The sequence below is a fragment of the Schistocerca serialis genome, chromosome 4 (genome assembly GCF_023864345.2).
Source record: "Schistocerca serialis cubense isolate TAMUIC-IGC-003099 chromosome 4, iqSchSeri2.2, whole genome shotgun sequence".
Taxonomy (NCBI): Eukaryota; Metazoa; Arthropoda; class Insecta; order Orthoptera; family Acrididae; genus Schistocerca; species Schistocerca serialis.
The window spans coordinates 300710991-300727187 of NC_064641.1; the positions used below are offsets into that span (position 1 = coordinate 300710991).

Here is a 16197-nt window from a genome sequence, read left to right on the forward strand (position 1 = left end):
GAACACCCTTTGCTTGGTTACAGCGAGGACGATTTTGTAACTTCTGCCAAGGATCATATTCACAAAATAGGTGTTCGAAAATAGGTTAACGTAGCGGAGCGATCTGGGGCACTTTCTCCTGTGGGTGAGGGTAGGATGGACAAGCCCAACCACTGGATGTGCTTCGAGGTAAGTCATTTGGTGACTTCACATGTTCAACATTTTTCAAATGGCTCTGAGCACTATGGGACTTGACATCTGAGGTCATGAGTCCCTTAGACTTAGATATAATTAACCCTAACCTAAGGACATCACACACATCCATGCCCACGTAGCAGCAGCGCGGTTCGGGGCTGAAGCGCCTACAACAGCTTGGTCACAGCGGCCGGCTCGACATTTGTCATCCACGTTTGGGGTATTTCTCGACATTGGCGGCCCCATGTGTCTTATATTAAATTACTTTTAACAGCGTCATCTACGTCGCTTTGGGAATTTTTAAACACTGATAAGAATCACCATGTATGAAACTGCCTTCAAGTTATTTCCGTCGTATAGCCCTTGTATTTAACTAGTTTTTTGTTTGCTTGCAGGAACACGTCACTAGTCATGGTAAACACTGGTGCAACGTTTCCGCTATTGCCAAAACTGAATTGCAGCACGATATTCTACTTTATCAATGGAGAGCGACATCTTGTTTGGGACGCTCTAGAGATGTACTAGGAGATTTCGGGTACTTCACTGTGTACAATAAGTGAAGACAAACACCTGCAAACAAATAAACAACAGAGTAATTACGTAACTTTGTTTATTCGAGGTGACAAAGCTTCGCGACTACTCCTCGTTGGTAAGGTACAGTAAATTGTAGATTTAGTGCAAATATTCTTGACCGAAAGGTCTGGAAAATGAACGAGAAATAAAAGGAAGTGGAAAAAGGCTCGTGCAGCGAGCTCGTAAGGAGCTGATGATCTGGCGGAAGCGTACCTGGATGGCAACTTTGGAGTCGAACATGTCCTTGCAGAGGGAGCAGCGGTAGAGGTGGTGCGCGTGGATGTCCATGAGGTGCTTCTGCAGCTCGTCGGGCTTGGCGAACAGCTTGAGGCAGGAGGAGCAGCCGAACTCCGTGGCGGTGGCCAGGAAGTGTGAGGCGACGTGCGCGGCCAGCGCTTCCTCGCCGGGGCAGGCGGCGCCGCAGTGCGCGCAGCGGGCCGCCAGCGGCAGCGCGGGCGGCGCGCCGGGGGCGGCGGAGGCGGCGGCGGCCGGTTCCAGGTGGTGCGCCACCACGTGCTCGCGGAACGACTCGAAGTCGGGCAGCGCCGCCGAGCACTGGCTGCACAGCAGCGTGCCCGGGTGCTCGTACTGCGGACCCAAACGTGCGCCGCGGCTCAGCACCGGCTCCTCTGCTCCCACCGCTACAGCTTATACTAGCGGCGTTCAATAAATAATGCGACACATTTTTTCTGGGCCAAGAAAATAATGCGGAATATGTTGTGTAACATAGTGAAACATTTCCGCTTCAGCACCTATAGCTTCATGAAGTTCCCACAGGTAGCGGCGCTGTAAGTAGCCCTTAAAAGTGGGTGGGGGGGAGGGGGGGGGGGTTCCCCAAGCAGAGCGATGTCATTGAGTTTCTTTTAGCGCGAAAGCGGAGAATTTCAGATATTCAAAGGAACCTGCAGAATATGTACGGTGAGAGAGCAAATGCATGGTGAGTCATTGGGCGAGGCATCTTCCACCATCGCAACAAGGTTGTGCAATATTGTCCGAGCTCCTCCGTGCCGGCCGGCCGCATACAGCCGAGATTCTCTAAGTGTCTGAACGTGCGGACACTCACTCGAGTTTTTGTATGACCACCCCTGTCGTTGGAGGTCTGGAGAACTATGGCCATTCACTTACGTGAGGACATGAAATACAGCCGACCTTACGATGTCATTTACTGCTTCAATGCATCACCTTCAGGCCTCAGCTGATGCAGAGGGAGTTAACGACATCTGTATACACGATGCGTCAGTGGCCAACGGCTATACATTTTTATTTATTTTTTAAAAATCTTTATTCATGAAAACCAATATCTTACAAAGGAACCCACCACCTAACACATTAGTGGGTCGAAGTAACATACAAAATTAATAATTTTCAGCAGCATTTACCAAGACTTTACCTACTTATTGTTAGTATTAACTGCAAGATGGAAGATTAGCTACTCTATGGGTATTCCTACTATTTGACCTACTGTTAACCTACTATGCTATCTACTCTACCCTACTCCACTAAACTACATCCTGCAGCGTTACATGTGTGCTAGTAAAAATATAAACCTACTATCTCTTGGCCGTGCCCACCGAGCTAATCCCAGTGGGCGTGCCCCTGGCAGTGGGCTGGCCTTAATGAAAATCGCTGCACGTCTTTTTTGAATGTCCTACAATCTATTTCCCACTAATAATTTTATCTACTAAGTCATAATCGGTGTGCTGTGTCTATAGTCGGTAAGTTCGCACCCTCCCCCTAGTCCTGGACGCGACGGATCCCGATCGTCACGGCGGTCGGCCAGTACGCATCCTGGCGGAATGGGATGGTGCGTAATGTCACGTTTTTGCACTTTCGTTTATCTCCCTACGATATTCTCTCAGGACCTTGGCGGATACCTCGCTGGCTAATCTATCGATGATAGTGAAGATAACTGGGTCCCTGATTAGATGGAAGGTATCTGTATTTGGCAGTGAATTCCTTAACTCTGCGGCAACGTCATCGAAAATGGGACACGCGTAGACCCCGTGGTCCGGTGTACCTATCCCGGCACCACAGTCACACGAAGGTGTCGCTCTTTTCCCGAAACGGCAGAGATATGCCAACGGCTATAACTGGTTTCCGCAGACCACCTGTAACGATGTAGTCTCTCCAATCGTCAACTATCAACTGTGAGTGATGGTTGATGGGACAACATCGCGGTTACAGATAGTCCGCAAAAACCAGTTATAGACGTTGGCCGCTGCAGCTGAGGCCTGAAGGTGATGCATTGAAGCACCGAAACTGGTAGCCTCACAATAAATGACATCACAAGGACAGCTGTAGGTGTTTCTTTACTCTCATTCGATGTAATCGACGGATCACAATGAAACACCTACCTGCTCAACTGGACCTCTCGGTAGATAGTGCCGACACGTTTATCCACCAGTTGGGGTACTCAAAGATGTATGCCAACTGCGTTCCCCACCGTCTAACAGCAGACTTACATCTGTTTGGCCCAATGAAGGAAGCACTCCGCGGGAAGCCGTATGTGGATGATGGGGAGATTACTGATGCACCAAGACGTTGGCTCCGATGTCGACCAATAGAGTGGTGCCATGTGGGCATACAGGCTGTCGCGGTAAGCCGGTGTGAGGCCGTGGCACTGACTGGAAATTATGTTGAAAAATAGTTTTTTGTAGCCAAGGACTGGGGAATAATATTGTTTATCGGAATCCAGAGGAGAACCAACCTGCTTCCCGGAAAGAAAATGTGTTGCATTACTTAATGAAGGCCCTTTGTAGGTAGTTTTGGTAACTTTCACAGACGTAGCATTGCTCAGACAACTTGTAATAAAGCAAGAAGATCCTTTCCAGCTGTTATGTTTTTCTTCCGCCAACTTTTTATTTTTTTTTATTTTTGCAAGTTTTGTGTTACCTTTGATATTATCAATTATATGGCATGTGCACAATACTTAAAAATTTCAAATATCGACTCAGGGGTTATCCAGCTTAACTTCATTACGTATTACATTCCTTAGGTTATAGGAGTTATGAACTATCTAAAATAACTAAACATCTGTAACGTTAGACTTCGTTATCATTGTTCGAATACGAAGAGGTACCTGATTAATTACTTTCTGATAAAGCAGATCAAAAAAATACAGAAACAAGTAAAGTATTTATTCCTACAACCAATGGCGAAAATGTATTAGCAACTCTTGCACTCATTTAGGTTCAAAGTAACGTATTTGATAAAAAAATTGTCACTGCAATACTATCTCATATTTAGGCAAACTAGCCATCGTAATTCAATAGAACTTATTTTTGTATCTGAAACTACAGTTTAAAAGGAATCTTCTTCCACTATTCGGTTACTCAGAAATGTAAATCTTTAATTTATGAAATTCTAGTAACCAACAAGTAAGGTGTCTCAACTGCAAATTCGTTGTGGACCACATTATTAGTAGTATACTGTTCCAACCAACAACTTTTCGGTCAGCTTCGACGGAGGCGCTGCTAGCAAGGGCATATTTGTACGGGTAATGATTAGGCTACAAACCCGCATACTTTATTTTTAAGTTACTTTTTATTTACTTTTCTAAACCCAAGGTGATTCGGCCGCTAACAAACCTTACAATGTTTTACATTTTTTGATGACTGCATGTCACTTTAAGACAGATAGATCTAATTCTAAAAATTAAAGTTTAATACGAAGCGATAATGCCACTGAATACAACTGAATGATGGAACCCATCCTTTCTTCGAAATCAGATATTCAAAAAAGTAGAGAAGAAGAGGAGGAGGCAGGGGGAGAAGGAGGCAGGGGGAGGAGAAGAAAACGAGACAAGAAGTGGGAGTAGGAAGCAGGCATAGGAGGAACAAGAAAAGGAGACATAGGAGGAACAAAGAGGAGGCATAGGAGCAACAAGGAAAGAAAGAGGTGCAATAGAAAGCAGATGAGAAGGAGGGATAGGAGAAAGAAGGGGTAGGAGAAAGGAGACGAGGGGGGAGGAGAAAGTAGATATGGGGAGATCAGGAAGAAGATATGGACGGAGTAGAAGAGAGAAGAGCAAGTGAAAGCATGTGAAGCAATAAAGATTGGAGATTGATTGTCGCTAGCCATGGAGAAAGTAACAATGCAGCAAATTCGCCACTCAGAATGGAAAAGACTGTACAGAAGAGTTATTCCTGCCTTCTTTAAGCCAATTAATATCTTCTGGAATTGTTGGGTACTGCAACTATTTGTTTTCTTTGTTCTGAAATTAATTCCAAATAGCCATATTTTATGATACTCTGACCACTTCATCATGAGGCACATACCATTACAATGAAGTTGCGACAAACCTGCAAAGTACATGTCTGCATAATCACAGAACGTTGTCAGACAAGTTTCACCATAATGCGAATTTAGGTTAAACTATGTGACATCGGTCCATGAATACAAAGATATGAACTCTGCAGGTCTGCCGCAATTTTGTCACGGCATCTGGCTGATAATGAAGCCATCAGAGGTCCAAAGTCGATCGTAATGAGCAAGAAACCTAAAATACAGCTGTCTGGAATTAATTTCTAAATACAGAGACTAATCAGTTATTCTACACGACAGTAATAATCGCTGGCGTCCCCATTTCTTCAGAAAAATGGGAGATGAAAGCTTATGGAGTTGTTACCATGTCCAAAGGTTTCAAGACATCCTGCGCAAGGTACTCTGATGTTTTTGTTTCACACGTCCCGATGGTATGATCAACGAGTGAAATGGAACTCTTCTTCCTCATGCTAGTTCCTAACAGCTGTACTACTTTTCTCGACATTCTACTCCGTTCTTTCAAACTCCTCTTATGTACCAGTTAACAGCGTCCCTTACAGTATGATTCGCAACGTTAACTTTACATCTGCACTCGCCGAGTCGTCAGATACGCACTGTCGCTCTGCCAGAGATTATGGCGGCGCCAGCAATAACTGTAGCAGGAGCTGTAATACAGCTTGTGGAACGTGATGTTATCTTCATGGTACGGCCGTACATCTTTGTCTCGTCACGAATCTTGCACCACGGCTGTTTTCTTACATTATTGTAGATACCAGCACGATAGCGCGCACAAATGTTTCGGGAATGAAATTTTCACTCTACAAAGCACAATGCACTGTTTAGAAACTGCCGTGAAAGGTTAAAACTTTGTGCCGGATTCGAACACGAACCAGGGCCCTCGCGTTTCGTGACCGTTGCTCTTACCGACAGAGGTACACGAACACGACATTACTATGCAAGCACATCTCTTTCCAAGGGAAGCTTTCCTGCAGCGACACCACACCGCGAGACGCACCAGCCAAATGTCTCATTCTGTCGCGTGTGTCAGTTGTACTTGGGGGGGGGGGGGGGGGCAGTGATGAATATTTAGAATTACGTGGATTACAAAGGAAACAATAAAAATTTTACTATAGTTTTCTGAGTATACAATTATATTCTAGAGAGTGTCAGTAGCGGATATGGTGTCACCATGCGGAGCAAATTTCGAACGCTGCCGATGATCAGGGGGATAACAGCCGCAGCGTGTAGTGCGAAATAGATACAGAGCACACCGGTGACGTCCTAGATCGGGCTGTGTGTGTGTGTGTGTGTGTGTGTGTGTGTGTGTGTGTGTGTGTGTGTCAATGAGGGAAAGGATAAGTGAGAAAACGACGAGAAAAGAGATATTATGGACGTGTGGCCGGAAACGCGTTCCAAGGAAGGTACATCGACATTAAGGTGGGGATAAAAGATCTTTCAAAGTGTTGTTTCAATGATTGGAAGTACACACGAGAAGATACCAGGCAAGTGAGGTTATTGTGTCTATATTATTGTTTTAGCTCCACACTCTAGAAGACTGTGAGCTTCAGCTCCTCTACATAGCACCCACATTAGCCCTCGCAGTTCCAAAGGCACCTCTTCCGACGGGTGGAGGGGGCGGGGGGAAGGAAGTGGACATATGCCTCTGCTATGAGGCACTGTGGAAGTATGAATGCCCCCACGAGGCGGTCATCAATAATCCCCGACCATACATTGAGGATGAACTGGTAAAGACGGTTCACTGCTATCGCACTATGGGCATCCTCCGTAGCTCACAGTTGGATATTGTGAAGGTTGACGATATCTTCTTCGTAAAGGTAAGCACCGTGGTGCCCTGAATCATGAATCAGCGACAATGGCGTTGCTTCAGAGGCAGGGTAATAGGACTACATGCGTTGTAAATGATGTGGAAAATGGCAGTTGTCACGGAGAATGTTCGGCACGGTCGTTTATTCACCCCGTGGTAGCGGACCACATGCCTGGCACGCTTAGCAGTGTCACTGTCAAAGATCTTTTGTGTAGCACATTCAAGCAACTTTTCACGATGAAACTTGGACCATATACAGAGAGAATCGCTACATTATAGCACAGAAGGTAACAGAAAGAGATACATAGTGAGACTAACAGAGATAACACTTTTATTCAAAGACAATAGTTATACTGAATTCACCGCGATTTATGATGGTCTCCTAGACAACACAAAAGCCTGATATGGTGTATGTTGAACATGGACGCAATGCATGCTCCGTAATGCGGTGCCATGGTAGCCATAAGGTTGATAAGGAGTTGTTGTGGTAGTACGTTCCAGTCTTCCACTGCCGCGGTTTACAGCTGCTGGATGCTGGTTGGTGCATGTGGACGTGCTACAGTACGCCTCTCCTATACAACCCACATGAGTTAGATGGGATTTGAGTCGGGAGCAACGGACAGACCAATACATTCGCCGAGTGCTCCCTCGTTCCAAAAGCTCCTTCACTTGCACTGTTCGATGCGGTTGCGCATTGTCGGGCATAAAAGTAAAGGCCAAATGCACCGCAGAAAAGATGCACATGGTGGAGGAGGATAGCGTCACGATAACCTTGACGGGTGAGTGTACTGTGTTCAAAAATTTTGGTCCAGTAGGTTCTGCCCACGGAACATTATGCCTCCCCGCACCTAGAGAACCAAAACGATCGTCTTCGACAATGTTCCTGAGTACTGAACAAGAAATCTTGGAACACCGGTCAACGCTGTCGTGTCACTGTAATCTTTCCCCACGTGCGTCTTCTCTGGGGTGCATTCGGACCTGACTTCATTTTATGGGTGAAACTGTGCGACCGCATCGACCAGTGCAACTGGAAGACCTTTTGGGACGAGAGGATTCGGCAAATGGACTGGCCTGCCGGTTCCCCCAATTAAATGCCATCGAGCACACGTGTGATGTGTTGGTGAGACGCACAGCAGCGCGTAGCCACCAAGCCGTGTGTGGCGGAGGGCACAATTCGCGCCAAAGTCATATTTCCCCCCCCCCCCCCCCCCCCCTCCTCCGTTCCACTCGCGGATCACGCGAGGGAAAAACGACTGTCTGAACGCCTCAGTATGAGCTCGTATTTCCCTTGTCTTTCAATGGTAATCATCGGGCGATTTGAAAGTTGGTGGTAATAATATATGCTCTACATCCTCGGTGAAGATCGGATTTCGGAATTTAGTGAGCAGCCCATTCCGTTTAGCGCGCCCTCTATCTGTAAGTGTGTCCCAACCAGCAGTTGTCGACCGCGCTGTTGGAGGAATGGAACGTCCTACCACGAGAACTCCTTGCGACTCTTGTGGCCAGGGTGAGAGCACGTTGCAGAGCACGCGCTGCCATCCGTGGTGATCACACCCCCAATTAAGAAGCATCTCCCGCCTTTTGAAATGTCCAGGGACGATCATAAACCCCAGTAATTCTGGTGTAAATACTGTGTTCGAAGAACCGTGTCTTTCCCGTTCTTCTCAAGGCGTATATATTTCAGCTACCTTCTGTACTATAAACTAGCAGTTCTTTCTACGTGTGGTGCAAGTTTCATCGACTTGGAAATGACGCACAATGCGTAAGTTATTTCATCTACATCCATACTCCGCAAGCCACCTGACGGTGTGTGCCGGAGAAGGTACCCTGAGTACCTCTATCGGTTCTCGCTTCTATTCCAGTCTCGTATTGTTCGTGGAAAGAAAGATTGTCGGTATGCCTCTGTGTGGGCTCTAATCTCTCAGATTCTATCCTCATCGTCTCTTCGTGAAACATATGTAGGAGGGAGTAATATACTGCTTGACTCCTCGGTGAAAGTATGTTCTCGAAACTTCAACAGAAGCTCGTACCGAGCTACTGAGCGTCACCCCCGCAGAGTCTTCCACTGGAGTTCATCTATCATCTCCTTAACGCTTTCACGATTACTAAATGATCCTGTAACGAAGCGCACTGCTCTCGGTTGGATCTTCTCTATCTCTTCTATCAACCCTATCTGGTAAGGATCCCACACTGCTGAGCATTATTCGAGCAGTGGGCGAACAAGTGTACTGTAACCTACTTCCTTTGTTTTCGGATTGCATTTCCTTAGGATTCTTCCAATGAATCTCAGTCTGGCATCTGCTTTACCGACGATCAACTTTATATGATCATTCCATTTTAAACCACTCCTAATGCCTACTCCCAGATAATTAATGGAATTAACTGCTTCCAGTTGATGACCTGCTATTTTGTAGCTAAATGATAAGGGAACTATCTTTCTATGTATTCGCAGCACATTACACTTGTCTACATTGAGATTCAATTGCCATTCCCTGCACCATGCGTCAATTCGTTGCAGATCCTCCTGCATTTCGGTACAATTTTCCACTGTTACAACCTCTCGATATACTACAGCATAACCTGCAAAAAGCCTCAGTGAACTTCCGACGTTATCCACAAGGTCATTTATATATATTGTGAATAGCAACGGTCCTACGATACTCCCCTGCGGCACAACTGAAATCACTCATACTTCGGAAGACTTCTCTCCATTGAGAATAACATGCTGCGTTCTGTGATCTAGGAACTCTTCAATCCAATCACACAATTGGTCCAATAGTCCATATTCTCTTAATTTGTTCATTAAATGACTGTGGGGAACTGTATCGAACGCCTTGCGGAAGTCAAGAAACACGGCATCTACCTGGGAACCCGTATCTATGGCCCTCTGAGTCTCGTGGACGAATAGCGCGAGCTTGGTTTCACACAATCGTCTATTTCGAAACCCATGCTGATTCCTGTCCATAAGTTTTGCAAACCAGTATACAATCTCATCAAGCTGCCTATTTTCCTCCAGCCTCCGCAAATAGGGAGGAAGTATCAGTGAATAGTGTTATACACCGACCGCGGCCTCTCGGCAAAGAAATTTTAACTAAAATCACGTTTAAACTTCGCAAAGGGAACCATCTTCAGAAAGGAATTATGTGGCTGTCGTGCAGAAAAGAGTGAGACGCTAGGTGTACTCACGACGGCAGAAGAGTCGCTGCGCTGCCTCTTGGCGGGTGGCCGCACGTCGTGCTGGTGCTGGTGGTGCAGCAGCGACGGCGCCGGTGGCGGCGGCTGGTGCTGCGACAGCGGCTGCGGCTGCGGCTGGTGCGACTTCTTGCTGAGGTCGGTGGGCCGCAGCTGCTCGTGCGCCAGCAGGTAGTGCTCGGCGAACAGCGCCGCGCTGGGGAACGCCAGCTGGCACGGCCCGCACTGCAGCCCGTGCACGGCGGCCGCGTGCTGCCGCAGCGCCGCCACCGACGCGAAGCGCATCGTGCACAGCTCGCACGGCACCTGCTGCTGCTGCTGCTGCTGCTGGGGCGGCTGCGACTGGCGGCCGTCCACCTGCTGCGGCGGCTGCGGGCTGGGGTGCGTCGGCGCTCCGGGGGGCGGGGTGCACGCCGCCGCCGGACTTGCCTGCCTGCTCTGGCGCTGTTGCTGCTGCGAGGAGTACTCGCCGTTCAGGATCGAGCCTGCCACAAGACAAGCCTCGCTTTGGTATCGAGGGGCCCACAAGGAACACTGTTCAGGCAGTGTGGAAGCACGGCGTTGTAGGGCAGCAGCCTACTCACTCCGTATAAAATTCATATGCTTTCCATTGAGTGCCAGCCTAGTCCGCTGTAACTAGCTATGACGTCACGAATGTTGCGCAATACCTTAAAAATAAAATAAATAATCTGGAAAGTTAACTGCATGTCAGGAGTGATGCTAAAATAACAATGTGTTAAGTTTCAGTTAAGTAGCTTAAATAGTTTTCGAAATTTGGACGTTTTACGTAAAAATCCTTGAGGACAATATTATGGAAATGGAAGAGGATGTAGATGAAGAAGAAATAGGAGATATGATACTGCGTGAAGAGTTTAACTGACCACTGAAAGACCTGAGTCGAAACAAGGCCCCGGGAGTAGACAACATTACATTAGAACTACTGACAGCCTCGGGAGAGCCAGTCCTGACAAAACTCTATCATCTCTTGAGCAAAAGTACCCCCAGACCTCAAGAAGAATGTAATAATTCCGATCCCAAAGAAAGCAGGTGTTGACGGATGTGAAAACTACCGAACTATCAGTTTCATAAGTTACAGCTGCAAAACACTAACGCGAATTCTTTACAGACGAATGCAAAAACTGATAGAAGCCGACCTCGGGGAAGATCAGATTGGATTCCGTAGAAATGTTGGAACACGTGAGGCAATACTGACCCTACGACTAATCTTAGAAGAAACATTAAGGAAAGGCAAACCTACATTTCTAGCATTAGTAGACTTAGAGAAAGCTTTTGACAATGTTGATTGGAATACTCTCTTTTCACATGCTGAAGGTGGCAGGGTTCAAACACAGAGAGCGAAAGGCTATTTACAATTTGTACAGAAAGCAAATGGCAGTTATAAGAGTCGAGGGGTATGAAAGGGAAGCAGTGGTTGGGAAGGGAGTGAGACAGGGCTGTAGCCTCTCCCCGATGTTATTCAATCTGTATATTGAGCAAGCAGTAAAGGAAACAAAAGAAAAGTTCGGAGTAGGTATTAAAATCCATGGAGAAGAAATAGAAACTTTGACGTTCGCTGATGACATTGTAATTCTGTCAGAGACAGCAAAAGACTTGGAAAAGCAGCTGAACGGAATGGACACTGTCTTGAAAGGAGGGTATAAGATGAACATCAACAAAAGCAAAACGAGGATAATGGAATGTAGTCGAATTAAGTCGGGTGATGCTGAGGGAATTAAATGAGGAAATGAGACACTTAAAGTAGTAAAGGAGTTTTGCTATTTGGGGAGCAAAATAACTGATGATGTTCGAAGTAGAGAGGATATAGATTGTAGACTTGCAATGACAAGGAAAGCATTTCTGAAGAAGAGAAATTTGTTTACATCGAGTACAGATTTAAGTGTCAGGAAGTCGTTCCTGAAAGTATTTGTGTGGAGTGTAGCCTTGTATGGAAGTGAAACATGGACGATAAATAGTTTGGACAAGAAGAGAATAGAAGCTTTCGAAATGTGGTGCTACAGAAGAATGCTGAAGATTAGATGGGTAGATCACACAACTAATGAGGAAGTACTGAATAGGATTGGGGAGAAGAGAAGTTTGTGGCACAACTTGACTAGAAGAAGGGATCGGTTAGTAGGACATGTTCTGAGGCATCAAGGGATCACCAATTTGGTATTGGAGAGCAGCGTGGAGGGTCAAAATCGTAGAGGGAGACCAAGAGATGAATACACCAAACAGATTCAGAAGGATGTAGGTTGCAGTAAGTACTGGGAGATGAAGAAGCTTGCACAGGATAGAGTAGCATGGAGAGCTGCATCAAACCAGTCTCAGAACTGAAGACCACAACAACAACAACAACAACGTAAAAATCATCGGCGCAACAGGAAGGAGCTAGAAACTTCAAAATTTATATTCGGATTTCTTTTTCAGTGTAATTTAATGGAAACAGCATGCTGGATCTCACAGAGTAATATTTTGGTTGAAATTCATGATTTTCTGTTTTTGTGTCCAAAGAGTACGGAAGCAAGATAGATTAAGTAAGTGATTAGATAAAGCTAGGATGTTTAGATTTAGGTAGAATGGAGGTACGCTACAGTAACAAAGATGTGAGAAGCTTCAAAAAGGTAGCTATAAAACTGTAACTGTAGCGTCTCTCCAAAGGGCAAATTCAGAGCTCATCTATTGCGTGCAGTACAACTAAAATAATTCTCTCGACAAAAGTATTTAACCTAGCCACATTAGAATTTTATTATAGATACTTACCTGTGTGCTGATTGTTATGGTCTTCAGTCCTGAGACTGGTTTGATGCAGCTCTCCATGCTACTCTATCCTGTGCAAGCTTCTTCATCTCCCAGTACTTACTGCAACCTACATCCTTCTGTATCTGTTTGGTGTATTCATCTCTTGGTCTCCCTCTACGATTTTTACCCTCCACGCTGCCCTCCAATACCAAATTGGTGATCCCTTGACGCCTCAGAACATGTCCTACTAACCGATCCCTTCTTCTAGTCAAGTTGTGCCACAAACTTCACCCCAATCCTATTCAGTACCTCCTCATTAGTTATGTGATCTACCCATCTAATCTTCGGCATTCTTCTGTAGCACCACATTTCGAAAGCTTCTATTCTCTTCTTGTCCAAACTATTTATCGTCCGTGTTTCACTTCCATACATGGCAACACTCCATAAAAATACTTTCAGGAACGACTTCCTGACACTTAAATCTATACTCGATGTTAACAAATTTCTCTTCTTCAGAAACGCTTTCCTTGCCATTGCCAGTCTACATTTTATATCCTCTCTACTTCGACCATCATCAGTTATTTTGCTCCCCAAATAGCAAAACTCCTTTACAACTTTCTCATTTCTTAATTTAATTCCCTCAGCAACACCCGACTTAATTCGACTACATTCCATTATCCTCGTTTTGCTTTTGTTGATGTTCATCTTATACCCGCCTTTCAAGACACTGTCCATTCCGTTCAACTGCTCTTCCAAGTCCTTTGTTGTCTCTGACAGTGTTACAATGTCATCGGCGAACCTCAAAGTTTTCATTTCTTCTCAATGGATTTTAATACCTACTCCAAATTTTTCTTTTGTTTCCTTTATTGCTTGCTCAATATACAGATTGAATAACATCGGGGAGAGGCTACAATCATGTCTTACTCCCTTCCCAACCACTGCTTCCCTCTCATACCCCTCGACTCTTATAACTGCCATCTGGTTTCTGTACAAATTGTAAATAGCCTTTCGCTCCCTGTATTTTACCCCTGCCACCTTTAGAATTTGAAAGAGAGTATTCCAGTCAACATTGTCAAAAGCTTTCTCTAAGTCTACAAATGCTAGAAACGTAGGTTTGTCTTTCCTTACTCTTTCTTCTAAGACAAATCGTAAGGTCAGTATTGCCTCACGTGTTCCAGTATTTCTACGGAATCCAATCTGATCTTCCCCGAGGTCGGCTTCTACTAGTTTTTCCATTCGTCTGTAAAGAATTCGTGTTAGTATTTTACAGCTGTGGCTTATTAAACTGATTGTTCGGTAATTTCAACATCTGTCAACACCTGCTATCTTTGGGATTGGAATTATTATATTCTTCTTGAAGTCTGAGGGTATTTAGCCTGTTTCATACATCTTGCTCACCAGATGGTAGAGTTTTGTCAGGACTGGCTCTCCCAAGGCCGTCAATAGTTCCAATGGAATGTTGTCTACTCCGAGGGCCTTGTTTCGACTCACGCAGCATCGTATCTCCCATTTCATCTTCATCTACATCCTCTTCCATTTCCATAGTATTGTCCTCAAATACATCGCCCTTGTATAGACCCTCTATATACTCCTTCCACCTTTCTGCTTTCCCTTCTTTGCTTAGAATTGGGTTTCCATCAAAGTTCTTGATATTCATGCAAGTGGTTCTCCTTTCTCCAAAGGTCTCTTTAATTTTCCTGTAGGCAGTATCTATCTTACCCCTAGTGAGATAAGCCTCTACATCCTTACATTTGTCCTCTAGCCATCCCTGCTTAGCCATTTTGCACTTCCTGTCGATCTCATTTTTGAGACGTTTGTATTCCTTTTTGCCTGCTTCATTTACTGCATTTTTATATTTTCTCCTTTCATCAATTAAATTCAATATTTCTTCTCTTACCCAATGAGTTCTACTAGCCCTCGTCTTTTTACCTACTTGATCCTCTGCTGCCGTCACTACTTCATCCCTCAAAGCTACCCATTCTTCTTCTAATGTATTTCTTTACCCCATTCCTGTCAATTGTTCACTTATGCTCTCCCTGAAACTCTGTACAACCTCTGGTTTAGTCAGTTTATCCAGGTCCCATCTCCTTAAATTCCCACCTTTTTGCAGTTTTTTCAGTTTTAATCTACATGTCATTACCAATAGATTGTGGTCAGAGTCCACATCTGCCCCTGGAAATGTCTTACAATTTAAAACCTGGTTCCTAAATCTCTGTCTTACCATTATACACTCCTGGAAATGGAAAAAAGAACACATTGACACCGGTCTGTCAGACCCACCATACTTGCTCCGGACACTGCGAGAGGGCTGTACAAGCAATGATCACACGCACGGCACAGCGGACACACCAGGAACCGCGGTGTTGGCCGTCGAATGGCGCTAGCTGCACATCATTTGTGCACCGCCGCCGTTAGTGTCAGCCAGTTTGCCGTGGCATACGGAGCTCCATCGCAGTCTTTAACACTGGTAGCATGCCGAATTGCTCAACACGTGGGGCGTGAGGTCTCCACAGTACATCGATGTTGTCGCCAGTGGTCGGCGGAAGGTGCACGTGCCCGTCGACCTGGGACCGGACCGCAGCGACGCACGGATGCACGCCAAGACCGTAGGATCCTACGCAGTGCCGTAGGGGACCGCACCGCCACTTCCCAGCAAATTAGGGACACTGTTGCTCCTGGGGTATGGGCGAGGACCATTCGCAACCGTCTCCATGAAGCTGGGCTACGGTCCCGCACACCGTTAGGCCGTCTTCCGCTCACGCCCCAACATCGTGCAGCCCGCCTCCAGTGGTGTCGCGACAGGCGTGAATGGAGGGACGAATGGAGACGTGTCGTCTTCAGCGATGAGAGTCGCTTCTGCCTTGGTGCCAATGATGGTCGTATGCGTGTTTGGCGCCGTGCAGGTGAGCGCCACAATCAGGACTGCATACGACCGAGGCACACAGGGCCAACACCCGGCATCATGGTGTGGGGAGCGATCTCCTACACTGGCCGTACACCACTGGTGATCGTCGAGGGGACACTGAATAGTGCACGGTACATCCAAACCGTCATCGAACCCATCGTTCTACCATTCCTAGACCGGCAAGGGAACTTGCTGTTCCAACAGGACAATGCACGTCCGCATGTATCCCGTGCCACCCAACGTGCTCTAGAAGGTGTAAGTCAACTACCCTGGCCAGCAAGATCTCCGGATCTGTCCTCCATTGAGCATGTTTGGGACTGGATGAAGCGTCGTCTCACGCGGTCTGCACGTCCAGCACGAACGCTGGTCCAACTGAGGCGCCAGGTGGAAATGGCATGGCAAGCCGTTCCACAGGACTACATCCAGCATCTCTACGATCGTCTCCATGGGAGACTAGCAGCCTGCAAGGCTGCGAAAGGTGCATATACACTGTACTAGTGCCGACATTGTGCATGCTCTGTTGCCT

At 46.2% G+C, this 16197-nt stretch overlaps 1 protein-coding gene across 1 annotated transcript in view; it reads right to left on the reverse strand.

Moving 5' to 3' along the window:
- Nucleotides 1-16197, reverse strand: part of LOC126474406 (zinc finger protein 423 homolog) — a 283023-nt gene that overhangs the window by 30119 nt on the left and 236707 nt on the right. Inside the window, exons 6-7 of the mRNA XM_050101875.1 lie at nucleotides 10022-10512; nucleotides 961-1335 (exon numbers count right to left, since the gene is read on the reverse strand). Of these exons, the coding sequence (XP_049957832.1) occupies nucleotides 961-1335; nucleotides 10022-10512 (866 nt within the window). The remainder of the gene's footprint in view (nucleotides 1-960; nucleotides 1336-10021; nucleotides 10513-16197) is intronic.